This window comes from Talpa occidentalis, unplaced genomic scaffold (assembly GCF_014898055.3).
Source record: "Talpa occidentalis isolate TD23 unplaced genomic scaffold, MPIMG_talOcc4v2.1 talOcc4.2, whole genome shotgun sequence".
In the NCBI taxonomy this organism is placed as follows: Eukaryota; Metazoa; Chordata; class Mammalia; order Eulipotyphla; family Talpidae; genus Talpa; species Talpa occidentalis.
The window spans coordinates 3,106,930-3,134,457 of NW_023602073.1; the positions used below are offsets into that span (position 1 = coordinate 3,106,930).

The 27,528-nt window shown below is 45.4% G+C and overlaps 2 protein-coding genes across 13 annotated transcripts in view; one reads left to right on the forward strand and one right to left on the reverse strand.

Annotated features, from left to right (window-relative positions):
• LOC119251621 (zinc finger protein 420-like) overlaps positions 1-27,528 on the forward strand; it is a 365,165-nt gene that overhangs the window by 284,322 nt on the left and 53,315 nt on the right. The gene's annotated exons all lie outside the window — the stretch shown is intronic.
• LOC119251626 (zinc finger protein 682-like) lies at positions 5,898-15,559 on the reverse strand. 12 transcript variants are annotated; one of them, XR_008552969.1, is made up of 6 exons: positions 14,805-15,069; positions 14,135-14,327; positions 11,233-11,359; positions 10,618-11,045; positions 10,384-10,479; positions 5,898-8,369 (listed from the first exon to the last, which is right to left on the reverse strand). XR_008552969.1 is itself a non-coding variant. In XM_054698291.1 (6 exons), the coding sequence occupies exons 3-6, from the start codon at positions 14,147-14,149 to the stop codon at positions 7,654-7,656; spliced, it is 954 nt and encodes a 317-aa protein (XP_054554266.1). In that variant the 5' UTR covers positions 14,150-14,327; positions 14,805-14,905; positions 15,518-15,559; the 3' UTR covers positions 5,898-7,653. The 12 variants fall into 12 exon arrangements, 9 of the variants coding, with proteins under 9 accessions (XP_054554266.1, XP_054554272.1, XP_054554270.1 ...); XM_054698291.1 differs by lacking the exon at positions 10,618-11,045 and adding an exon at positions 15,518-15,559 and having other exon boundaries at positions 14,805-14,905; XR_008552968.1 differs by having other exon boundaries at positions 10,384-11,045.

Consider the following 27,528-nt stretch of genomic DNA (forward strand, 5'->3'; position numbering starts at 1 on the left):
AAGTATTTCTGTGAAAGCACCAGGCAGCAAACAGAAAGCCCTAACTGCTAGAAACTTCTTCCTCCCCGGGGCTAGACACAGGGCCCAATTCTAAATATGTTTGGTTGCCTAAACAAGAAAGAGGGTCTAAGGAGGCGGTCAGGTCCCTGCTTTTGTTTCTTTTCCTGGGATGTGACTAGAGTTACAAGTAAGTCATTACATTCAGAAGGACACCAAGGTGTCCAGGTGATGCTTCAGGGACAGCAGAGACCCGCACAGGAAGGGAAACGCAATGGCAGCAGGCCACCGTGGGGGCAGAGCCCGGCCTGCCTGACAGCCTAGCTAAGTGCAGAGCCATCACGTGTAGCACAGTCTTGCTATTACTCTGCTGTGTAAACAGAAAGGGTGCAGCAGATTCAAGAGTGTTCAGTAGTGCAACACTTTAGTAGCCTGACTGAGCCAGATGCTCCGGTGCCCTGTCCAGGACTCCAGCACAGAGAGACTGGGATGTGGGGAAGAGGAAGGTTCGGAGGCCACTGCTTTGCACTGCTCACTGACTGGGGTCACTCAGCACAGTCCTGGCTTCAGCTCAAGATCCAGTGAGACCACCGAGCCTATCGCCTGTTGCAGCTGCCCAGGAGGTCTTCACTGTTTTTGTAACAAGTGCTGGAAGCCACTCAGTAGGGCCACCCCTGAAATTGGGAGCACTCCGTCTGTCCACTTTCCTGCCCAGGGGGAGGTCAGCCCAATGGCTGTAAAGTCTGCAGCCACATTGTGGAGCAGCACACCTTTCTTTCTCTGCCCTCCACCCGGCTCCAAAAGGGAACTGAAATGCAGGGTGAACTCCTGATTTTATTGTTTAATGAGCTCCCACTTTCACAGCCTCTGCAGTAGAAAAACAGAGGCAGCGGGTGGAGCAGAGTCCTCAGGCAGTGGAGCCCTAGGTCTGGGTCTAGGATTGGGGTGGGGGCAACCTAAGGAGAGCTGGCCTCAGGAAATCCAAAAAGTAAACACCTGAATTGGTGTCCCTGTTCCCCCTACTATATGACAAATCAGAGAGAACTGTTCACCTTACAATCACAATGGGAAAGTTTAAACAGCTAGTTTTTTTGGTAGAGTGGAGACATAATTGAGTTTCTAAAAACACTCAGTCAGCTACAATACAACAAAAACATTCTGTAGCTAAACATTCAGTTAGCTACATTCCAGTCCTTAGCAGGTTTGAGTTCTAGCTGCAACTCATACACCAACCAGCCAGGACCTCAGACAAGTCACTTCACCTCTGAGCCTCCCTCTTCCTATCAGAGAGCCCCCAAATCCTGGTATGAGCACAGTGTGACTTAGAAATCTGTGACAAGTGGTACCACTAAGAAGTACTGTAACCTTGACCATCATGTCACCTCCCTAGAATGTAAAATGAAGGAACTGAATATGCTGGACAGAATCCAGGGCCAATGGATTCACTTTCTCCCCAGGATATCACTGGCCACGGCTGAAGCGACCCCTTCCCGGCCCAACCCACCAGAATAAAGACAATCACATCAGACACCTAATGTATGAGCACAGACCACATTCAACAGCTTCTGCTATGAGACAAGATAGTTAAGAGCGGAGAAAGGTATGAATTCAACATACAGCTAAAATCGAAGTCACAAATGAACTGTAAAAGCTCCACTCCCTGAGAAAAGGCGTTTTCCCATGGGATACACCCAGACACCGAGAACACATTTGACAGTCATTGGTAATAACTGGACAAGGACATTTGAAAATCCTAGGTCTGGGGCTTGCTGCATCACCTACACTCAAAGTCAACTTAGGAAGACAATTGTTAAAGGAGTTGAGCGATAATTGTTTCGGAAGGGAAAGAAAAATCAACTTCTGCTTGCAGCTCTCTCACTAACCTTCTGGAGGAATGTGAGTGTGGCTTCCTGCTCAACAGGAGGGTGTTGACAGAAGTGCAAAGAGCCCCATGCAGGTTGCAGTGAGCCCTTATCACAGCTGCTCCACAGGGCAGGAGGGCAGCCCCCTACAGAGTCCTCAAGGAATGCTTTCCTGCCAGGAGAAGGACAGAGGCCCAAATCCTTCTAGGGAGGCAAACGGGTTACTGGAGAGGAAAGGCTTTGGAGTCCATTTTCCTTAATAGCTGTGGACTTTCGGCAAGCTGCTCTTCCTTCAAGTCTCAATTTTCTCATGTATAAAATGGGACCAGCAATACCCACTGCTGAGCGTGGTTTACAGATGAATGAAATCACAGATCTACAACACTGCACACAGTAAAAAAATCAAGAAATGTTGGCGCACAGGGGGTTCCTCAATGGCTCTCTGCAGATAAAGTGTTTGGGAGGAGCTGTCTTGAGTTGGAGAGGGCCAAGGCTGCCCCTGAAGTGTCCAGATACACCGGACACAGGTAATGAAGGCCAGGCAGACTAAGGAATGTGGCTGGACTCTGCAACACCTCTCCCATCGTGGAGAGACTGACAGTGATTGCAGACTCTCCAGAAGAAAGCTCAGAGAATCCAAACTTTCCAAACAAGCCCAGAGCATTTCCAAACACTGGACACCAGTAGCTACCAGAACATCAGACTTACACCCTCTTCAGGATTTGGAATTTGGGATCCCTGTGAAAGCAACCAGTGGCATCAGCCACATTTTCAAGACTAGAAGGAGCCACATGTGGCAGAGAGTAAACCAGGGAACGGCAGAACTAGATGTGAAAACCAGAAAGTGCTGCCTCCATCCCACAGGTTCCTTGCTACATCTTAAGCAAAGCTGAAAGGCGCCGGATTATCACCAGGAGTTCTTCCCTGGTCAGTCAGTGGATGTGCCCAGACACCTAAGGGCGCTATTGACCATCTGGGCTGAAACAAAGCCTTCCGCAGAGTGCCGTCGAGGGCTTAAGATGACCGTTTCCTATTATGTCTCCCAGTCGAGGCTTTGCAAGTGGTAAGACTGGGACCAACGGAGCACTAACGTGTATCCCAAGCGCACTCGCAGTGAGTTTTGTATTAAAAAGTCAACTATCTGGGGCTTTATTCCTCCCATTTCTTCATCTACCTACTACACGCGTTGCAGTAGATAAAACTGGAATAAACTTACTATTTTTCATGCTTCTCTAAAAGTCTATTTTCTTTCTACATACCCCAGCCTCAAATGAGAATTTTTGTTTCAGACATGGAGCTCAGAGGCCTCGTGGGAGAAACCTCCCAAGTATCATGGCTAAATGGAGAAACCTAAAATGAAAATCCCAGGAATATCCCAACTTACATTACCAACAATTTAGAAAAATGAAACGCATAGAGTCACTGGTTTCCCTCCCTATTCAATCACAGCCTCGTAGGCCAGCTAGAAAAAAACTTGTTTCCACTCAGAAGGCAATTTAGGACAACCTGAACCAATACAGTCCCTGGCATGGCCTCTGCTCAAATTACGGGGAGACTTTCATTCTATCAGATGTGGTTTGTACTGATAGTTGCCAAAGCAATTAGCCAACAGGGAGTTAAGAGGGGAGTCAAGAGGGGAACCGCCAGTCATTGTGAACCCGCAGTCTGATTTGGGGGCCTCTCCTGGTGGCGCAGACTGTTGAGCATCACGCTTGAGGTGCTTGACCCTCCTGTCGTGCCCGCTGCTCCCCTCAGCAGTGTATTTTGTGAGTCTGCCAGTTCTATTCCCCGCTCTGGCTCTTGGGGATCCTCTCACCCTCCCGCACATCTGGCCTGTACCCCAGTTCTTGTATATATAATCTTTGAAAAAAAATAAATTGAAGGGCCTCCCCAGTGGCGCAGAGGTTAAGCTCTGGGTTGTGAAGCTGCCCGCAGTCGCTGCAGCGCCGGTTCAATCCCCGGCTGTTCCCCGGCCACCGGAGGAGGGTCCCACATGGTGTGCAGACCTCTCCTGCCACCCGCTGCTCCCCTCAGCAGTGTACTTGGGTCCTTCTGCCTGCTGTGCTCCCCGCTCTGACGCTGGTGAATTATCTCACCTTCCCCGCTTCTGACGGTATCCAGTGCTTATAAACAAGCAAACAAACAAACAAATAAATAAAACATGCTTCTATAAAAAAAAATAAAAATAATTAAAAAAAATAACGATTTGCACCCAGGAAGCTGCCTGATCCACTTTCTTTTTATTATTTATTTTAAAAATATTTATTTATAATTTATACATGCACTGGGTGCAGTCAGAAACGCGGGAGGGTGAGAGAATTCACCAGAGCCAGAGCGGGGAGCAGAGCAGGCAGAAGGACCAAAGGACACTGCTGAGGGGAGCAGCGGGCGGCAGGAGAGGTCTGTGCGCCATGTGGGACCCTCCTCTGGTGGCCGGGGAGCAGCCGGGGATCGAACAGGTGCTGCAGAGGCTGCGGGCAGCTTCACAGCCCAGCACTCAACCGCTGCGCCACCGGGGAGGCACTATTTATTTTTTAAAAAAATATTTTTACAGAGGCATGTTTTGTTTGTTTGTATTGTTTACACATGCACTGGGTACAGTCAGAAGCACGGGAGGGTGAGAGAATTCACCAGAGCCAGAGCGGGGAGCAGAGCAGGCAGAAGGACCGAAGTACACTACTGAGGGGAGCAGCGGGCGGCAGGAGAGGTCTGCGCGCCATGTGGGACCCTCCTCCGGTGGCCAGGGAGCAGCTGGGGATCAAACCGGCGCCCCAGAGGCTGCGGGCAGCTTCGCAACCCAGTGCTCAACTGCCGCGCCACCGGGGAGGCCCTGATCCACTTTCCTCCAGAAAACGTTTGAATTTAACCTAGTGGAAAAGAAGCGTGAGCACAGAGGGACTTTGCCTCCCGCCCTTTGTGACCTAATCATGTGGAGGGTTTATCTCCTCATTTTTTATTTATACATACCAGAACTGGGGTACAGGCCAGAGGTGTGGGAGGGGAGACAGAGCAGGGAGCAGAACAGGCAGATGGACTGAAAACACTGCTGAGGGGAGCAGCAAGCAAGGCAGGAGAGGTGTGCCACCCCAACTGGGTTTCTCTCTGGTGGCCTGGAATCAAACTCATGCTACAGAAGGTGTGGATAGATTCATAGTGCTGTGCTTTATCTCTTGTGCCACCCGGGAGACCCCACATCATTCCTAAAAGATGTCAGTGTGAGGGTCTAGTGTCACTTCAGGGTCCCCAGAGATAGTTTAGGTACAAAAAATGGATGGCAAAGCACCAATACCATGAAGTGTTTTGCAAAATTCTTCAAAATACTCCGGCATTATTTTGAAAGCACTCAATATTCCGGGCTACTAAGAGAACAAAAAGTGTGTAGTTATTGAAAACAGTCGAAACTATTTCAGATATAAGCTATCGAGAACAGGGCCTGCTGGTGATGTAACATTGTGTAGACAACCACCTGATTGTTCTCATCTGTTACAGAAAGCCTTAAAATGGAGGAATTGGTTAATGCTGATGGGGGACAACTTATGATTAAGTACATGTCCAGATGACTACATTAAAAATCAATGAGCATGGGCCTCCCTGGTGGCGCAGCGGTTGAGCGCTGGGTTGCGAAGCTGCCCGCGGCCTCTGCGGTCCCAGTTCGATCCCCAGCTGCTCCCCGGCCACCGAAGGAGGGTCCCACATGGCGCGCAGACCTCTCCTGCCCGCTGCTCCCCTCAGCAGTGTACTTCGGTCCTTCTGCCTGCTCAGCTCTCCGCTCTGGCTCTGGTGAATTCTCTCACCCTCCTGCGCTTCTGACTGTACCCAGTGCATGTATAAACAAACAAAAACAAATAAATAAAAATACATGCTTCTTTAAAAAAAAAATCAATGAGCATTATTAAAAAATATATATATATATAAAGTTCACATATAGTCTAAATAAGACATTTAGATAGCACTGTATGCTATTTCATAAAAGTCAGGATTCAGGCATGTAAGAAGCATTCTGGACCTTCTGATACCAGAATCCCGTAGTGTCAAACACAGAGCCTCTTTACTTAGCTAATGTGAATGGATGAGAATTCCATGCCCTTTTGTGAAAGTCACCTGCTCTTTCATCATGTGCCTGTGAAGATTTCTTTTGGCAACAACATCAAATAATATTCATGATCTCTATTACTACTCTGAAGAGACATCAGGACTTTAATAGACTGTCAATGTATTCCCTAAGGACAAAAGGATGAAATGATTTGAACTTCAGCATGTTTCTCGGTCTAATTTCTATGCCAATTGGGTGATTTAGATCAATCTTTTGAGTCAACCAAACAGCATATCCATTCACATTTTCTTCATACATGATATATGACACCACCTTAAATTTGCAGGAGCAAGTCAGATGTGAGCAAATCCATCCATTAGAGAAGGATCCCTTAGATGTTTGAGGCAGCAACAATCAAACACATGATGTGACGTACATGAGAAAGTCATAGAATGAAGTAATTTAGGCGTGAATTACATTCATCATGTCTATTCATAGCTCAAGTATGGCTGATAGAAAATAACTATACATGACCCAAACCATTGTCTTCAAGTTTTATTTATGTTTTTTAAAGATGTATTTTTATGCATACAAAAACTGGGGTATAGGCCAGAGGTGAGGGGGGTGAGAGGATTCACCAGAGACAGAGTGGGGAACAGAACAGGCAGATCTACTGAAATACACTGCTGAGGGGAGCATCAGGCAAGACAGGAGAGGTCTGCTGCTCCATGTCGGTCAGCTCCCTGGACAGGGATCAAACTTGTGCTGCAGTGGCTGCCAACAGCTTCACAAAGCTGCAACTTAACCCCTTGCGCCACCAGGGAGGCCTCCTGAACTTTTAAATTATGCTAATATTTAGTGTTTTAATCTTGGTTTATGCTCCATGACCATATTCTCATTTTAGGTTATGTCTGGCCAAGTTTAATTAACTTACTACTGCACTGCAATGTCTCAATATGCATCTAATTTTCATTATAAATTACTTTCTCCTATTTTTGCTTCTTTAAAGTTTCCAGTATGAAAATCTGGTGGTTTCATAATATATATTTGGACAATCCATTGGTCACTTTCATTTACGGGTTCTCTCACTAGGCACTCTGATGTTTAGGATGATTTGACTTCTGGATAATCACTGCCACTTCTGGTGAAACTTCTGGACTTCTGGTTAAAGAGACTACAGTAAAAAAATGACCTTTGAATTTTAACATTTCTCTAATGTGAATTCTGTGATGTAGAATAAGACTTGACTTCCAGTTAAAGGCTTTGCCACAGTCTTCACATTTGTAGTTTCTTCCCAGTGTGAATTCTATGATGACTAAGATATGACTGTTTTTTTAAAGACTGCCACATTCTTAACAGTTCTAAGGTTTCTCCACAGCATGAATTCTGTGATGTCGATTAAGATGTGACTTCTGGTTAAAGACTTTGCCACATACTTTACATTTGTAAGGTTTCTGCCCAGTATGAATTCTATGATGTTGAATAAGTTTTGAATTATTAATAAAGGCTTTTCCACATTCATTACATTTGTAAGGCTTTTCCCCAGTATGAAGTTTATAATGTTTAGAAAGATTTGACACCCAGTTAAAGGCTTTGCCACATTCTTCACATTTGTAAGGTTTCAGGCCAGTATGAATTCTCTGATGCTGACTAAGACTTGACTTCACCTTAAAGGCTTTCTTACATTCTTCACATTTGTAAGGTTTCTCACCATTATGAACTCTCTGATGTTGGGAAAGGCGACACAAATATAGAAAGGCTTTACCACAGTCTGGACACATGTAAGGCTTTTCTCTGACTTCTTAGAGATCGAGTCAACTGTGAATGCCAATAAAAGCCTTTACCATGCTCTCCACATTTACGCCGTTTCTTTCTCTGATGTTCATTAAGGCTGGAGCAGCAAGTGTTATCTTTGCCATAATCTTTACAATTGTAAGGTTTCTCACCAATTGTCTGATATTGGAGAAGTTTTGAGGACTCCTCAATAGGATCCTGTGTAGATTTTTCATCTTCCTTTCTAATTCTCTGATGTTGAGAATGATTTGACACAAAGTTTAAACCTACCCCATGGTGACAATGTTTTGAATAATCATTTCCATTATGGACTAGGGGACTTCCCATATGTTCCAATATTCCTCTCTGAGAATGTGTATTGGTAAAAATGCCACATGGATCTTTGCTAACAGAAACATATTTATCTATACATGCAACACACATAAAATGGAGTTTTACCAAACATGGTTTACACACTGGATCAGTTTTTGCAGGAGAAATTTTACTATGGATAATTGTCGCTGCTCGGCCATCTTCATCGCAACAACTGTTGTGCCCTTCACATGCCTCTTGACATGTCTGATCTTTCAATAATTCTAAATTCTCAAAGGTGTCGATTCCATCTCCTCCCGGTCCCACATTTAGGAATAAATCTTCTGTGCCTGACTGTGGTATGCAGTCCTGGTCGTCTTGAGAAGACATGGCTGGGAGACAGCAAGGAATATTTACCGCACTCACAGCACTCAAGACAAAATAAAATATTTTAACTATTTTATACACAAAATTAATACCAAATAAAGACCCCCGGCCTGATGTTAGACAGGTAACATGAGCACTAGACAGCAACACACATGCTTATAAAAGGTGATGTCCTCAGGGAAAGGTAAATACATAGCAAACAGAGAAAAAGGTATGATATAATCCTATAGCAAAAATACTGTTTCTGCTTGAGAACTTAGAAATGTTAAACAGTTGGGTTTTGGTATGCAGTTGAATGTAATTGTTTTCATTTTAGATAAGGCTGAATAACTTTTCAACATGGTATATAATCCCCATGTGACAAAAAAGATACCAGTAAAATACATGGAAAAGGAAATGAAAACAGAGAATGATGTCATATGTAACAGGTTGGGTGACAATGCTTTACAATGTTTGTAAATAAGATTACAAACCAGTATACCTCAATTAGCATATAAAATGAGAGCAACTGGAGGGAAATCACCCACAAGAAAGGAAGAGAGGAATAATACAGAGCTGTACTAGGGAGGAAATGAGGTATAAAATGGCTGAGAATACAGGAATCATTTTTTAATAAAGTTAATGCCTTCCTTTCAGAAATACTTTGTGTGTAAATTAATTAAAAGTCCACATGAAAATGACAAATATGTCTGAAGGAATTAAAAATAAGACCAATTCAATCTTACCTATATGAAACTCAACACAGACATCAGCACACCATGTAGAACGTAAGGTTGGAACTAGATTCTATGAAAACTGATCCATGGAGTCACGTTGATCACACTAATATCAGAATTATATGATCTGAGTTTAAAGCCTCACAGGATGAAAAGAATGCCCCAAGAACATAACAGAAAACTACATGTATTGGGAAGCACTGTAATATAACACATGCACTAACATGAGGACCTGAATGTGTGCAGTACACAAAGACAGAACTGAATGCAGAAGAGGAAAACATAAGATCAAGGAGGGGTTCAAGCCCCAATTGCAACTGGAAGGAAAATAATGGTATAAATTCAGGAACCGGAGTTGACAAACAGGGGTGAAAAATAATTCTAAAGAAAGGTGTGGTATATACACAGGGTGGAATACTACTGAAAAAGGATACATCTGGCCATTTGCAACGACAAGGATGGAATATTGGGGGAGGATGATGCTCAGTGAAATGAATCAGAAGGGGAAAGACTTACTGGATGAATTCACTCCTGTTTGGAATATGGAGAAACAAAGCAAAGAAACTGACAATACAAACCAAAATGAACTCGAGAATTAAGACTGCAGAAGTGAGGGTACTGAAGAGGTAGGGACACTGGTTGTGGGTACAAAAGTGGGAGTGGATTCAAAGATCTACGGTGAGGCCCATAAGTGCACTGGTGGTGGGTGTGGTGGTGACAAACATTTGAGGTGATGAGAATCTATTCTCGAATCACATAGAGCAAGGTAAACTCGTGTTTCCTAGATTCTAAATAACTAAGAAATACTGAGACACTGAAAGGAAGCAAACTTCCAAAACATGTGGGATTCAGAAAATAACACTAAGAAGTAAATTTAAAGCATTAAACAATTACACTATCAATAAGAGGGATCTCACCTGAGCAACATAACTTCACACCTCCAGGAATTAGAAAAAGAATAATTTAAGCTCCATATTGGCAGAAAGGAGGACATTTAAAATGAAATAAAAAATACATAGATGTAACATCATGGCCAAAAAGCAGGTGCTTCTCTATGAAAGGAAGTCTGGATTTTGAAAGATCAACAAAATGGACAAAACCTAAGTTCAATTCAGTAAGAAGGAAAGGCAGAGGACTCGGTGTCCGAGAGGAGACGCCCCCAGGGAAAGTAAGACTAAGACTCCAGGACAAAATAGGAGCATGTCTGCAACCCCTGAAACAGAGCTTCCTAGACATATTTAGGATGCTTTCCTGTACCACTGCACCTGCCAGCTGCGGCCTCTGCCAGATTCATTCCACCTACCTGGGAGGAGGACGGGATTTGCACTTCTCTTCACATCCCAGGGCTCCACCTTTTGCTCCAACAAGACGACCAGGTCAGGCTTAGACATAGCAAGACCTGTTTATTAGGACAGGTGATATGAGATGGCCTGCAGATTTTCAAATTACCAATACAGGATTGTGCTCAGTAGAGAGGAGAATACAGAAGGTTCTAGAAAAGGATCACTGCAAATACTTTTTCTGACACCACCTTTACCAGAAATCATTTAAATTTTCATATCCTGGGGCCTCCCTGGAGGTGCAAGGGGTTAAGGAGCATCCTGTGAAGCTGTCCGTGGCCTCTGTAGCGAGAGTTCAATCCCTGGCCGGCCAGGGAGTGGCCTACATGGCGAGGTGGACGTCTCCTGACTCGACCGCTGCTCCCCTCAGCAGTGTGCTTCGGTTGATCTGCCTGTTCTGTTCCCGGTTCTGTCTCTGGTGAGTCATTTCACCCCTCACACCTCTGGCCTGAACCCCAGCTCTTGTATGCATAAATAAATAAATCTTTAAAGAAATAAATTTTCAATCCTGAGAACCATTTCCAGACATCTGAGTCATAGGAATGTGCAATAACACACTGATTTTAGCTTGTAATAAGGAACTGATTTTCTTGAATGAGCACTAATAGAGCAGGCTGCAGATCACCTAAGAGAGGAGAAGTTTAAGTCATGATCAAACAGCATAAGACTTTCTTTCCAACAAACTCACACTGTTTTTCTGAAAATCAGGGATGTAAACGTAGCCTACAAATCTGGACATCCCAGGAGCACACACACACAGCACAGGAAACGGTGAGGGCAGATGAGGAAATCTGGAGGGATATTCTCCTCACCCAAGGACGCCAGGTTCCTGTAAGTCTCTAACATCACGTCTCGGTAAAATTCCCACTGTGCCGGGTCCAGGTAGTCCTGCTCCTCCTGCGAGAATTCTACGGCCACATCTCTGAAGGTCAAGGGTTCCTGAAATCAAAATATACAGTTACCATGTGGCCAACAACGGAGCTCTGAATAGGGTATGAGGTGAAAAGAGAGTTTTGAGAGTATCCTCATGGTGGCACAAAGGGTTCAGTCTCAGCACTATGAAGCTACGACAACTACCGAAGGATGAGTTGGATCCCTGACCAGGGATCTGACTCACATGGCGCAGCAGACCTCTCCTGTCTCCCTGCTGCTCCCCTTAGCAGTGTATTTCAATAGATCTGCCTGTTCTGCTCCCCACTCTGTCTCTGGTGAATCATCTCATCCCCCACCCAATGCCCTGACCTCTGGTTTATATATAAATAAGTAAAATAAATCTTAAAAAAAGGGAGACCGGGTTCTAAGAGAGAAGAATGCCCTTATGAGACCCATGTTTACACAGTAACAGTCTAATGCACCCACTGAGCCCAGAAGATCACATATGCCCACAGAACCACCGTGGACGCTATAATTTCAGTGATGTCAAATCTGACCCAGGGCACACATTTGTACAGCAGGGAGGCAGGACAATTGGAAAATTCATAGTAGACTGACCTGAAAGACTGGAAGGAAATTGTAAATAATGATCAAATACTAAGCAGAACAACAAGAAAACAATCATATTTGAACCCTTGGTGTCCATTATATATGTTGAACTATGTTATCACTTTTTACAATTGAATACATGATAAAATTTATTTCTCTGAAAGTATAAACAAGTTATGAAGAGAATGTGTGTGAAAAGACTGGCATTTCCATTGATATTCACACCAAAAAGAATGAAATAGCTGTGATTATTTCATTCAAGTTAAAGAAGGAGGGGCCTCTCTAGTGGCACAAGGGGTTAAGAGGCAGCACTATGAAGCTATCTGCAGCCACTGCAGCATGAGTTTGATCCCCGGCCAGGGAGGTGACCCAAATGGCGCAGCAGGCCTCTCCTGTCTCGCCCGCTGCTCCCCTCAGCAGTGTATTTCAGTCAGTCCGCCTGTTCTGCTCCCTACTCTGTCTCTGGTGAATCCTCTCACACAACCCCTTCTGCCATACCTCTGGCCTGCAGCCCAGCTCTTGTATACATAAATAAATAAATCTTAAAAAAAAAAGTTAAAGGAGGTGAAGGACCTGAACACTGAAAATTATAAAACTCTAGTAAAGGAAACAAAAGATAAGAAGAAATAGAAAGATGTCCTGTGCTCCTAGGTGGGAAGAATTAACATCATAAATGGTTTATTGTCCAGAGCTATTTACAGAGCTAATACCTATCCACATACCAAGGAGGTTTTTTGTAAGGAAAGAACAATCACTGCATTTATGTGAACCCACAGAAGGTTCCCAATAGCAAAAAAAAATCTTGAGAGGAAAAAGTGAAATGTAACGATCACACTTCCTGACTTCAAAATATATTAAATGCCAATGGTAATGAAAACATTATTTTACTGGAACAAAACCAGAACTCAGAGCAATGGAAGGCAATTAAAAACCCAGAAAGCAAATACTATAAATACGAAGAGTTCATCTTGGACAAAGGAGCTAAAATCATACAATTCAGACAAGACAGCCTCTTTAATAAATAATACTGGGATGGGGACCCCTGGCGGCCAAGGAGTTAAGAGTCAGTGCTATATATACAGCATGGCCATTCCAGGCCAGAGAGCTGACTCACATGAGGCACAGCAAACCTCACCTGTCTCCCTCACTGCTTCCCTCAGCAGTGCATTGCAGTGGATCTATGTGTTCTGTGCCTTACTTTCTTTCTGGTGGACCCTCACAAACCCGGAACATCTGGTCTACACCCCAGTTCTTCCATGCATAAATATATCTTCCTAAAAAATGGTTTCAGGAAACATGTATAGTGACTTGCAAAACTAAGAAGCAAGACCCATTCAAAACTCCATACAGAAAACTAATTCCAAATGGCTGAAACGTTTGGACATAAGAGCCCAAAGCATGAAGTACTGAAAGCAAATAAGGGGTACACTATAGGACAGCTGCTACAAAATGCATTAGGGAACACAACCCCAACACCAAGGGAAAGAAAAGCAAAATTCAACATGTAGGACAACACCAAACCTAAAAGCTTTTGGAACTCAAAAGAAACCAGCATAGAAACAGAAAGGCACCCTATAGAATATAAAAAATATTTGCATGTCACACATCTGACAAGGAGTTCATTCCAAAATTTATAATGTATCCGGGCCTCCCTTGTGGCGCAAGGGGTTAAGACACAATGCTAGGAGGCTATTCCCAGTCACTGCAGCATGAGTTTGAGCCATTAGAGCAGTACAGTCCCTGCGGATAACGGTGCAGAGATTTCTTTTTTTTTTTTTTAATAGAGGCATGTTTTATTTATTTGTTTGTTTGTTTGTTTTGTTTTGTTTATACAAGCACTGGGTACAGTCAGAAGCGCGGGAGGGTGAGAGAATTCACCAGAGCCAGAGCGGGGAGCAGAGCAGGCAGAAGGACCGAAGGACACTGCTGAGGGGAGCAGCGGGCGGCAGGAGAGGTCTGCGTGCCATGTGGGACCCTCCTCCGGTGGCCGGGGAGCAGCCGGGGATCGAACCGGCGCTGCAGAGGCCGCGGGCAGCTTCGCAACCCAGCGCTCAACCGCTGCGCCATCGGGGAGGCCCGAGATTTCTTAAAGAAATAAAAATAGAAATTCCATATGATCAGCAACACTTTTTACCCCAACGTGAAAACTCATTATAAGATTCATCTAGACCTAAGAGTAGAGCAGCACTGTTCCCAACTGCCCAGCTAAGCTAAAGAAAACAAATCACTCACCAGAGATTTATCCATTGTCCACTGCTCTCAAAGATGCCAGAGGACTCTGGAGGCGGCGCTGGGAGAGGTGATGGAATCCTGCAGGAGAGGACTGAGGCAGCTGGTCCCGGGTCCTGGAGTCTCCTGTCCAGAGCGCTCCACACACTGCCTGGGAGAGACCAGAGTCACTGCGCGTGACAGCTGTGCTTACACTCTGAGAAGGAGCAGGAAAGGACCCATAAGTCCATTATTAATACTATTTGGGTTTACCATTTACCGCAAGTTAATAAAACTGATGATTCCTAAGACTGACTAGTAGTTCATGTGAAAAACTAAACAAAAGTTTCAAAGATGATTAATCACTTAAAAAGGGCTTTCCCTGGGCCTCCCTGGTGGTGCAGCGGTTGAGCACTGGGCTGCGAAGCTGCCCGCGGCCTCTGCAGTGCCAGTTCGATCCCCGGCCGTCAGCGAGGGTCCCACATGGCCCGCAGACCTCTCCAGCCTCCCGCTGCTCCCCTCAGCAGTGTATTTCAGTCAGTCTGCCTGTTCTGTTCCCAGCTCTGTCTCTGGTGAATCCTCTCACCCTCCCGTGCATCTGGCCTGTACCCAGGTTCTTCTACGCATGAATAAATAAATCTCTTTAAAAAATCCCTTAAAAAAATTGGTCAGAATTTCAAAGGAAATGATGCACCTTGTCCACTTCTTTGGCAGGACACTCCCAGGAATGTTCCAGAGCCCGGCTTCCCCGGATTCATGTCCTCGTACACCCCGGTGCCCATGCCCTGGATGTGCCTGGGGTGTCCCCCCAAGGGAACGAGGGCGCACAAGCACGGGAGGAAAAGCTCTTTCCCAGGGGTCTGGCCTCCGGGACACCGTCCTCCTGGGGAGACCCGGGGTACCGGCCAGGCACGCGGCGGGGCGGCGGCCACGATAAACGGGCACAAAGGACGGGAAACTCTTACCCGCCGGCCCGGTCAGGGCCCGGGACCCCCGCAGCCACGCCGAGAGGGACGCGAGACCCCGGAACGCAGCCCCGTCCGCGTCCAGGCGGGAAACGGCCGCGCGTGCCCCAGGGTGAGCTCGGGGTCCCCGCGGAGAAAACGCCCGGGGACCCGCGGAAGCCACACCCCGGGGCGGGCGCTCGTGGCGGGGGGTTCCGCATCCCACGACAGCCGTCCCAGGGCGTCACAGCGCACGGAACTCCCGGAAACGCGGAGGGGCGGCCGTCGGGGGCTCGCCCGTGTCCAGGGCGGGGACCCCGCTCCCCTCGCCCCCGAGCCTCGGCCCGGCGGACCCTCCCGGCGCCTGTTCCGGGCCACGGGCCCCCTCACCCGCCTCAGGCCTCCCCCGGCGCCTCCCCGCCGCGCCCGCCCCCCGCTCCCGCACGCGGGTCCTCAGCCTCACCCCAAGCCCAGCCTCGGCGACAAAGCCGCTCGCAACCCGCGGGGGGGGGGGCAGCGACCGCGGAGGCCCCGGGGTCCGGGGAAAGACGGGGAGGACGCGGGGCCGCGCCTGCGCAGACGAGGCCGGCGAGGCAGGACGCCCCTGGGCGGAGCCCCGGGGGGGAACCGCGTGTCCTCGGGAGACTACATTTCCCACAATCCCGCGCGCCGCGCGTCCGGGAGCGTCAGGGCGGGTCCTCCCCCAGTGGGGCTCAGGGACATATTGGGTGGCGGGGCCACGTGGGCGCAGCCTCGCAGACCGCCCGGCGCGCCGGAACCGAGTCTGTTTGGCGAGGAAAAGGAGGAGAGTGTTTTGATGCCAGAGAAGTGGGTTCCTCTTACTCTGCTCTCTCCCTGCGCTTGGGGAGCTGCACCCCCAGGAGGGTGTTTAGGGCACACTCCCTGGACAGCATCTTGAATAAACCCATGTAACGGCCTTTCTTGTGTCGTAGCTTTGCCTTTCTGGGCGCCAGTGAGAGATCAGCTTTGGAGGCTCCCAGATGGGACTCTGTACCCTCAGACCCCATTCTCTCCATGCACCGTGTTGTTAGGAGTTGGCGCCTCAACTCCGTCCGGGGTTCCCAAAAACTACACGGAGCCAGAGATGCAAAAGCAAAAAGGCTTTATTGGTAGCTTAAGCTAGGGCCCGACTCTGCCTGGTGTACTGACACAGCAGTCTCATCAGGTTGAGAGAAGGACCCCTTTAAGGGTGACAAGTTGTTTTTTATACTCTGTTACAGCAGAAAAAAGGGGACCTTTCACAACGGGGACCAAGTTCAATCTGATTGTGTACCTTTCTTTGGCAGCCTTTAAGTTTCGTTCACCCTGGCCTCGTGGTTCTTGTGGTTTTACCCTGCAACGGACAGCTGTGCTCTTTAAAACGGTCGTTTTCCTTAAAATGGCTGCTGTCTTGCTATGTTTAGTCCTTTAACATCTTACAGTGTGAGGGCTTAGAGCTGCTGGAGGCCTCCAGGCTGAGCCAGGGTCCTTCCACCTGTATCTTAAAAGGTCTGAGTTTGAGGGGCTCGCAGTCTCCTCATTTCTCGCTAAATGGGCTTTTAACGACATTTTCCATCCTGCCAGACAGATTTTAAGAGTTACCGCATCCTGACCAAAAACTAAGCAACTGCTGCGTGACCCACTACCAGCACTGCCTGCCTGTGACGGACATCAGGCCCAGAGACACACACTCTCTTCCCACACATTCTGTCATTCCTAAATAATGCCTCCTAATATATTTACATGTAGCGTTCAACATGTATCACAGCCATGAGAGTGTTCGTTGTATAGGCCATGAAAATGGACTGTTAAATAGGGTACGATTTTATAGGTCCTGATTGAGAATTGCCATGGCATTGATTCTCATTGTACATGTGACTAGTTAAAGTAGAAATTGTTAAGAGTCACAGTTCAACAGAAGACCAGACAAGGAATGGAAATAGAGGAATTTATGACACAGAGATACTGATAAATGTCCACTCACACCTTGTGCAGCTATGTGGATGCGTCAGAGTTCAGAAGGAGAGAGTTGCAGGAAATGGGGCATGTGAATGTATTAGGCTACCTAACTGGAGTGCTTCAACTTTTCTGAACTGAGATTATATTATTTGAGGTAAACCTAAAACAGTAAGACTATTGCCCACTCTGTGGAGGTCCAGGGCCAATCATGGGGAGGGCCTGTGAGGGACTACCATTGCCAATATGTGCAAATGAGCTCATGTAAAGAAATTATATGTACTTGTGATTCTTCAGGGTGTGATTGAGGCAATGTAGCAAGATCCTCTATGAGGGTACCATGAGTGTTGGACGAAAGTTCTTGACAATACTTCTACATAATTATCAATATACACATTACAACGTCCACTGTTACTAAACAGACAAAAGTGTAGTTGTTGCAAAATACAATCAAAACTATTTGAGATTTGAGGCCTGTGTGAATGGAGCCTGACACTGTGTTGACAACCAGTTTATTGTTCCTATAGTTTACCGAATCCTTGAACAAGGAGGAATTGGTTAATGTTGATGAAGGATAATGTAATCAGGGTCTCCCTGGTAGCCTAGAAATTAAGTCTCACCCTTATTACTGCTAAGGCCTGAGTTTGATCCAGGCCAGGGAGCTTACCCACATGGCACAACAGACCTCTCCTTTCATGCCCGCTGCTCCTCTTCGCAGTGTATTTCATTTACTCTGCCTGTTCAGCTCCTAACTCTGTCGCTGATGAATCCTCTCACCAACGGCACCACTGGCCTACATTCTTGTTCTTCTATGCAAAAAAAAAAAAAAAATTACAAATAAAGTTATCAAATATACCTGAGGATATACACATAAAAATCAGTCGGGTTTATGGGCCTCCCTGGTGGCAGAAGGGTCAAAGTCTAAGTGGTATCAAGCTGTCGCTAGACACAACAGCATGAGTTCGATCCCCAGGCAAGGAGCGGACCCACATGGTGCAGCAGAACTCTCCTGTCTGGTTCGCTGCTCCCCTTCACAGTGCATTTCAGCAGATCTGCCTGTTCTTCTCCCTACTCTGTCTCTGGTGAATCTTCTCACCACCGCCCCAACCCAACCTCGGCTTCAACCTCTGATCTTATATGCATAAATAATTTTTTTTTAAAAATCAGCTTTATTAAAACATACTTAGTTCAGCTACCAGTGTATGCTCTTTGGTCAAAATCAAGTTGCAGGCATTTAAGAAGCATTCTTGTTCTTCTGATTCCTGAATCCCATTGTTGGTGGTCAACACAGAGGCTCAATACTTAGCTAATGTGCACACACACAATTCTATGCTCTGTTTTTGGAAAGTCACCTGTTCTTTCATCATATGCCTGTGAAGATTTCTTTTGGAAATGTTAAATAATAGTCCTGATCCCTATTACTACCATGAAGATACACCAGGATTTTAATCAGCTGTCAGCATATTTCCATAAGGAGAAATTGATGAAATGATTTGAACTCCAGCATGTTCCTATGTCTGACTTTTATGCCAACGATGAAGGCCATACTCGTCGTGGTGATTTATTTTTTTTTTTAATATTTATTTATTTATTTATTTATTTATTTATTTACAAGCACTGGGTACAGTCAGAAGCGCGGGAAGGTGAGAGAATTCACCAGAGCCAGAGCGGGGAGCAGAGCAGGCAGAAGGACCAAAGTACACTGCTGAGGGGAGCAGCGGGCGGCAGGAGAGGTCTGCGCGCCATATGGGACCCTCCTCCAGTGGCCGGGGAGCAGCCGGGGATGGAACCGGCGCCGCAGAGGCCGCGGGCTGCTTCGCAACCCAGCGCTCATCCGCTGCACCATCCGGGAGGCCCTCGTCTTGGTGATTTAAATCAATGTTTTGGGTCAACTAGAAGCAGCACCTCCATTCAGATGTTCTTGATACATGGCACATTACTGTCCTAAATTTACCTGCAAGATAGACATGAACAAATCCATCTACTAGGAGAATCTCTCAGATGTTTGAGGCAGCAAAAAAGCGAACGCATGACTTCACACACACAAGGGGAGAAAGCCAGAGAATGGAGTGAATTAGAGCTGTGTTACATTCATCCCCACTTCATAATATCCCAAGTGTGACTGATAATAAGTACACAAAAATTATTATACCTCAACCATCATATTGAATATTTTCTACACTCTCGACATTCATAGGGTTTGGCTCCAGTGTGAGTTTCTGATGTACAATGAGGTGTGATTTCCTGTACAATGTTTTCTTACACTTTAGACATTCATAGCGCTTCTCATGTTCCATGAGGGTTGATTTCCAGGAGAAAGTTTTCCTACACTCTTGACTATCATAGAGTTCCTTTCCAGTGTGACTTCCCTGATGTACAAAGAGGAGTGATTTCCGGTAGAACGTTTTCTTACACTTTGGACTTTCATAGGGTTTTTCTGGTGTATGAGTTGTCTGATGAACACTCAGGCCTGACTTGTGACAGAATGATTTCTTACATCCTTTACATTTATAATGCTTCATGCCTGTGTTAATTTTTTTAAGATTTATTTATTTTACAAGAACTGGGGTACATCCCAGCCGGGGGGAAGGGTGAAAGGATTCACCAGAGAGAACAAGAGCAGGGAGCAGAACAGGCAGATGGACTGGAAACATTGCTGAGGGGAGTAGGAGGAGAGACAGGAAAGGTCTGCCTGCACTGCAGGGTAAATGGTTTTTCAGGCTTTTCTGCCCTCCCACAATTAGGATTGCCCCTGCTTGAGGGGGCACCTATAGAGTTACATTATTGCAAACTATCTTATTTACTTCTGTGGGCCATGGGAGGAGTATTGAGAGAGTCGCCAAGAGAAGCAGAAGCAGAAAAGCAGGAGAAGAGGCAGGAGAGAGAAGAGTAGAAAGGAAGTCAGAGAAGCCCAGACTTGCCGGGAGCTTGGAGGCCTTCTGGCCTCCTGGCCCCAGGGAACCTCTGCCTGCCATGTACCTGTTTGCCACACTACATGAGAAAGCTCAATAAAAGCCTGAGAAAGCCGGGGCTCCCTGGTGGCAGCGTTGAGCGCTGGTGGAGCCCGCAGCCTCTGCGCGCCCGATCCCGCCTGCTCCAGGCCACCATGAGACCTCTCCTGCCGCCCAGAAGCCCACCGGCTCTGCAGGGCTGCAGCTCCTTCTCTGCTCTGTGCTCCCTGCTGCTTCTCTGGTGAAGCTCCTATGAGCTTCTGATGTACCAGTCTGTCTCCAGGGAAAATTTCTCAATTTCTTTAAAGCCTGAGAAACCTGAGTGCCACTTCCTTTACCTGTCTGCTGTCAGAAAACCTGCTCAGTGCCCAGAAGGAACCACCACTAGGTAGGCTGCAGCTCAGAATCGAACCGGCACTACAGACAACACCTTCACCACACTGTGCTACCTGCTGCACCACGGGGAGGCCTACTGAGTTCTGTCACCACTGGCTGTCTTCCAGTTTTCCCACTTTCTTTATAGCCAAAGAACCTTGTAGTGACACTTCCCTGATACCTTTTGTGTAAGGAAATAAGATGTTTCAGAAGGTTCACCTCTTTGTATTTTCTCATGCTCAGTAAAAAGACATTTCAGACAACATTTCACCACATGTATTATATTAAAAATATTCTGTTCTAACAGAGTTCTCTCAAGCTGACTGACATGAAATTGAAGCTGAGTTTACCCCCACTTTCATTACATGTATGCTGTTCATCTTCAAAATGTTGATGAGTCAAATGTACTGGTTTCTCATCAATACATTTCCTCCTTTTGTTACATGTACAGGGAGTCTCCCCTATTTGAGTTTTATCTTAACCAATGAAAGGTACCATATCATAGGTATGCTCACATTCATTGTATTTCCAGGCAGTCTGTCCCATAAGAGCACCTCGATGTGTAAAGAATATTGCGTCTTTGTCGAAGGCTTTCCTTGTTCAGGTAAGTGAAAAGGGTGCTGAAAAGGTGGGATCATCTGATGACTACGGTGCTCAGGATACCTTACAGTTTCCCTAGTCATACTAAAGCCCTCAAGTTTCTTTGTAGCACGCATCTCATGAGGCTCAGCAGGGATAAACATGTTCTTACATACAGCAAAATTCTCAGGCATCAATGCTGAAATGTTTCCATTTCTGCTATTAAGGTTCAAACTATGACTTGAGTCCAAATAATTTGTTTTCCCAAAGTTCCTCCATGGTTGATGTTTTGCTGTTGGCAACAACAACTTGCCTCAAAAGTCTGTCCTGATTTGGCTGGTTGGCTTTAATCAGGTACTCCACAGTATGGACATCTAAAAGTAGATAAAAATAGGGCCTTGCCGGGCCTCCCCTGGTGGCGCAGCAGTTGAGCGCTGGGCTGTGAGGCTGCCTGCAGCCTCTGCAGCGCCGGTTTGATCTCCGGCCGCTGGCGAGGGTCCCACATGGTGCACGGACCTCTCCTGCCATGCCCGCTGCTCCCCTCAGCAGTGTATTTCGTCAGTCTGCCTGTTCTGCTCCCTGCTCTGACTCTGGTGAATTCTCTCACCCTCCTGTGCTTCTGACTGTGCCCAGTGCTTGTATGAATAAATAATTTTTTAAAAAAAAAAATAAAATAAAAGATAAAAATAACCATCTCTGTGAACATCTAAACGTTTCCTGTGAATGTTAATATAAAGGCACAAAGTTGCTTTACTACAACACAAAACAAAACAGAGTACCTGGTTTTGATTTTCTGATTGAAATTTCTACCCCAAACAAATTATATAACATTAAAAGAATAGATTTCCTATGGCCAAAACAGGTTGAAAAGCAATCAGTAATGCGTCTTTCATATTGCATGACTTTTTATATTCATGAAGAAATATTTGGTAAACATATTCAATTAACTCTAGATGAAGATGACAGCTAGTAGCATTTAATCTACCATTTAGCCTGCATTCTACTGTTGTTCCTATAACTATGTGACTTAGGTGGTACTTTTTGAACAACAATGCTTTCTAGATGTCATCACTTTCCTGGAAAATCTATTTATCAGATGTGAGTGAGGGACATGTTTTAGTCACTTCAGCAAGACTATCGCTTTGAAAATAAGGATTCTGCTTCTACTTTTCTTCAGTTTTTACTTCTCCTTGGCACAGGCCATAGTCATCTGGGTTCTTTTTTTAAAGTCACATCATTATCATTGCGGGGGAGAGGGGAGAGACATTACAGGAAATTCTTTTTTTTTATTATATTTTATTTTTTTTTAAGAGGCATGTTTATTTATTTTATTTGTTTGTTTGTTTGTTTATACATGCACTGGGTACAGTCAGAAGCGCGGAGGGTGAGAGAATTCACCAGAGCCAGAGCGGGGAGCAGAGCAGGCAGAAGGACCGACGTACACTGCTGAGGGAGCAGCGGGCAGCAGGAGAGGTCTGCGCGTCATGCGGGACCCTCCTTCCATGGCCGGGGAGCAGCGTGGGATCGAACTGGCGCTGCAGAGGCCGCGGGCAGCTTCGAAACCCAGCGCTCAACCGCTGCGCCACCGGGGAGGCCCCCATTACAGGAAATTCTTAATTAAACATTACAATACAGGCTTCTCAGAACCTCGACAGAAATAGAAAACTCTGGCTCACCCTTTTGTCCAACTTTAACTTCTGCAATCCAGGCCGTGTTAGTCACCATTAAAAAGCAATTTTTATATCCTCTGAGATCATCACTCCTGATAGTTTCACTCCACTCCTTGGAACGAGTGTTTCAATGTGATAATTCATGGCACTGGAACATTTTATCTAGTATTTTAGTTTTAGCTATCTCATACTTACATAATTGGAGTCCCAAGTATGTATCTTATTCTTTTGCTTTCTTCCCAGTGATTCCCACAGGAGGATATATAACTGCACATTGCAAACTGCCGAGATGTGAGCCCCCAACCTGAAACTCTGGGTTCCATGGCTTTAGAAACTACATTCTCCGGTTTCCTCTCCTGTGTCACTGATCATCCCTTTTTCTGCTTCACGATTTGCTGGGTGCTCTTCAAGTCACAGTTTCTGGTCTGAGTGGGGTCACAAGACTCATCGTTGGAAGACTATTCATATTCTAAGTAACATTCTATTCAATCCCCTCTCCTTCTATCACATTTGAGTTCATCAGCTGTTAAATAAATACACCTTCAACAGACAGGCACAACCTCTAACCCAGATAGATTATATAACTATATACAGTGCATGTCAAAATGCAATTCATCTCAAACTAGAGCTCGACAATGAGAAGACTCCATCTCCATAACTAAGCCTTGAAAGCACGCACTCTGAAATAACCTCCATGGTTTTCTCTCATCCTCGCTAAACATTCTGTGTGGCTTTATCTCACAATTTGATATACTTATTTATTGCATTTTCCTTCCTCACAGAACATAATTTCAATAAAGCACAGAACATTTCTTTGATTATAGTATTTCACAAATACAAAATTTACCAGCGTCTAACACTTCCCATGAACGTGCTGAAAGAATAAACAAATGGCTGAGGAAAATACCTGAACAAAAACGGTCCATTGAGAATGCAGGAATATTGCAAATATGGAAAACATGCCTAATGCAGAAAAAGTTAGAGAACAGTCAGGAAGGAGACACCGGACAGGTCTATGAAAATTAACCACCATTCAAAAACTAGGGGAAGACTGACAAGAGTCATAATTGAAACTGACTGATGAACATGTCTGATTCAGGCAGACAAGCTGTCCAAGGTTTGGGGATCAGGATAAGTAGCTCCATATGGTCAATGTCTGCCAGTCTCAGTTCCTTCCAGCCTCCCTGAAAGGTGTACATTGACTGACATGAGAAGTGCTGGTTTTGGGGTTCTTTATGGTCACTGGCTCTGCTCCCTCCTCCAAGCTGATGCTCACCTCAACATTATTAACACAATGTACTTAAACAAAAAACAATTTTAGGGCCTTCCTGGTGGGGCAAGGGGTTAAGCACAGCACTGCAAGGCTATCCGCAGCTCCTGCTGCAGGAGTTCAACCCCTGGCCAGCCAGGGAGCCACCCACATGGTGCAGCAGACCCTCTCCTGTATTGCCTGCTGCTCCTCTCAGCAGTGTATTTCAGTCAGTCTTCCTATTTTGTTCCCCACTCTGTCTCTGGTGAATCCTCGCACCTCTAGCCTGTACCCCAGTTTTTTTTTTTTTTAATAAAAAATTTATTTTTATATTCCCCCATAAATTGCAAACGCCCCATTCTGACCCCAATCCCTCCCCTCCGCCCCCCACCCCCCAAAAAGTGTCTCTGGTTCATAGTTTTTGTTGATTTGATTTTCACTTTCTTATAGATATTCATTTTCCTGGTCCCTATTTAAGTTTTCTAGATTCTGGCTATGAGTGGACCTCCGGTATTGTTCTTTTCTTTTTGCTTATTCGCTGGCATGATCCCTTCCAACGCATCCATGTTGCTGCAAATTGCATGTGTTTATCTTTTTTGAATGCCTGAGTAATATTCCATGGTATATATGTACCACATCTTCTTGATCCAGTCATCTATTTTTGGCATTTGGGCTGTTTCAAAGCTTAGCTATTGTAAATGTGCTGCTATAAACATAGGGTTACCCCAGTTCTTGTATGCATAAATTAATAAAACTTAAAAAAAAAACAATATTTGTCCTTGATCAAGTTGCATACACTTCAGTTTTGGATAAATGACAAAAGCAGATGGAAGACTATGCACATATTTAACAGTGTAGAAGACAGTGGATGCACTTGAGGATTCAAAGACGTTTCCATGCCTGGTGACACCAGATACTGTAGGTCTGCAGCATCACATCCCGGTACAAGGTCATCTGAGCATCACTGGGTCCTGCCACACCTCCCAGATGAAGTTCACAGCCACATCCTCAAATGACACCATCCCCTGTGAGGGAACATTCTTCTTCACTTCAGGGCCATCAGCCTGGGTCAGAGAACAGCAAGTGTGAAAGCATAATCTTCTGTGGGTCTTTGATCTTGTATAGGATGTACTGGTGGTTTTTTTTTAAAGATTTATTTTTTATTTATTTAAAAAAATTGTTTGTTTATTTATACAAGCACTGGGTATAGTCAGAAGCGCAGGAGGGTGAGAGGATTCACCAGAGCCAGAGCAGGGAACAGAACAGGCAGAGTAACGAAATACACTGTTGAGGGGAGCAGTGGGCGCAACGGGAGAGTCTGCGCCCTTGGGGGCCCCTCACCAGTGGCTGGGGATCAAAACACTGCGCTGCAGAGGCTGCGGGCAGCTTCACAGCCCAGCGCTCAACCGCTGAGCCACCAGGGGAGGCCAAGATTTATTTTTTAGGGACCTACCTGGTTGTGCAGTTGGTTGAGCGCAGCACTATGAAGCTGTCCACAGCCTCTGCAGCACGGTTCTATTTCTGGCTGGCCAGGGAGATTCCACATGGGGGCCAGACCTCTCCTTTCTCGCCTGTTGCTCCCGCCAGCAGTGTACTTTGGTCCGTCTGCCTGTTCTCCCTGCTGTGTCTCTGGTAATTCTCTCACCCTCCCGTGCCTCTGCCTGAACCCCAGTGCTTGTATAAATAAATCAATCTTTAAAAAAAAAACAAAACTGGGACTCCCGGCTGGCGCAGCAATTGAGCGCTAGGTTGCGAAGCTGCCCACGGCCTCTGCAGCGCCAGTCGATCCCCGGCTGCTCCCCAGCAACTGAGGAGGGTCCCGCATGGCGCACAGACCTCTCCTGCCGCCCGCTGCTCCCCTCAGCAGTGTACCTCGGTCTTCAGCCTGCTCTGCTCCCCGCTCTGGCTCTGGTGAATTCTCTCACCCTCCGCATTTCTGACTGTACCCAGTGCTTGTACAAATAAATAAATATTTTTTTTAAATAAAATAAAAAACTTAAAAAAAAGATTGGTATTTTATTTATGCATACAAGACCTGGGATGCAGGCCAGAGGTACTGTGGGGGCAGTGCAGGGCTTCGAGAAGCTTCACCAGAGACAGAGTGGGGAGCAGAACAGACAGACTGACTGAAATACACTGCTGAGGGGAGAAGCAGGTGAGACAGGAGAGGTCTGCTGTGCCATGTGGGTCAGCTCCCTGGGTTGAAATGGAACTTGTGCGCAGTGGCTCCGATAGCTTCATAGTGCTGAGACTTACCCCTTATGCCATCAGAGAGGACTCTGAACTGTCAATTTACTCTAAATTTTGATAGGAAGAGACTACACAGGAGAAAATATCCTTACCTCTGGATTAACTCATTATTTCCTCAAAGCACTTTTAATAGCTTACCTTATAAATTCACACTTCATCATTTGTAAACCCAGATGTCATGAAAGGTGAGAACAATTCCCTGACCTTGAATTGCATGTCTACTTAGTGAAAATAACTTTTATTCTAACATTTAACATAGTTGATTCATAAGGTACTGTACTTACATTAAAGAGGAATTATATCTCTAAAACAAAAGAATGAAAACATTTTCGTAATGTTATACAAGTGTATATCTTCTTGAAAATAGAGTAAATGGGTGAATCCGTCAGTCAGGACTGGTCATTAGCTTCCACCTTGTCTTAACATTGATTTCTCATTGCTTTTTGTTTGGTTTTAAGAAACAAATATAGGGGCCTGCCCGGTGGCGCAGCAGTTGAGTGCTGGGTTGCAAAGCTGCCCATAGCCTCTGCAGAGCCTGTTTGATCCCTGGCTGCCAGCAAGGGTCTCACATGGTGTGCAGACCTCTCTGGCTGCGCCCACTGCTCCCCTCAGCAGTGTATTTTGTCAGTCTGCCTGCTCTGTTCCCCGCTCTGGTGAATTCTCTCACTCTCCTGTCCTCTGACTGTACCCAGTACTTGTATAAATAAATAAATACATTTTTTTTAAAAAGAAACAAATACAGCACATAAAGCTCTGATGATATCCACTCTACCTGAAAAATACAACCTACAAGAGAATAGAAAGCAGCCCTGGTCAAGGACTCAGACCTTGTAAGAACATATATGCCATGAAAAAAGTGGCTAATCAAGAGAAAGTCATTTTCAGAGGGCCCCACAACCAGACAGAGCATGCTTTGATCTTATGGGGACTGTATGCAAATATCATTAAATTTAGACAAGCACATAAATGGTAATTCCAGTACAGTTTCCAGTGTGTTGACTTTCTTTTTGCCCTGATTTATTCTCCCATAAACACAAGACAATCCAAGAATGAAATTACAATATGTAAAATATCAACCTTGAGATCACCTATTTTCATTTCTATGAGAAATATTAAAAATAAACATATCTAAGCAGGAAGAAAAATATATTCAATTCTAATCACAATATTTTTAGGTAAGCATACAGAGAAACTGCATCTCTTCACAGATGAGCAAAGGGAAAGAAAAACACAGCAACAAGATGAATTTTACACAGTTTTTTTCTTGTTTTATAAATATTTTATTTTATATAATTCTTACATCATTTTTTCATTTTTGCACAATGTATGCATTATCATTTTGGTTATATTCCCCATACAATTGCACCCCCTCCTTATTTTGACCCTAGTTCTTCTTCCCTCCTTCCCTCCCCCCACCTTACTGTGTTTCTAGTTTATAGTTGCT

Coding starts and splice junctions, on each gene's coding strand:
- LOC119251626 (XM_054698297.1), bottom strand. Junction 10,480..11,232: donor CAGGAACCTGGCGTCCTTGG/GTGAGGAGAATA, acceptor CCTAATAAACAG/GTCTTGCTATGTCTAAGCCT. Junction 8,370..10,383: donor AAATCCCGTCCTCCTCCCAG/GTAGGTGGAATG, acceptor GCTGTCTCCCAG/CCATGTCTTCTCAAGACGAC.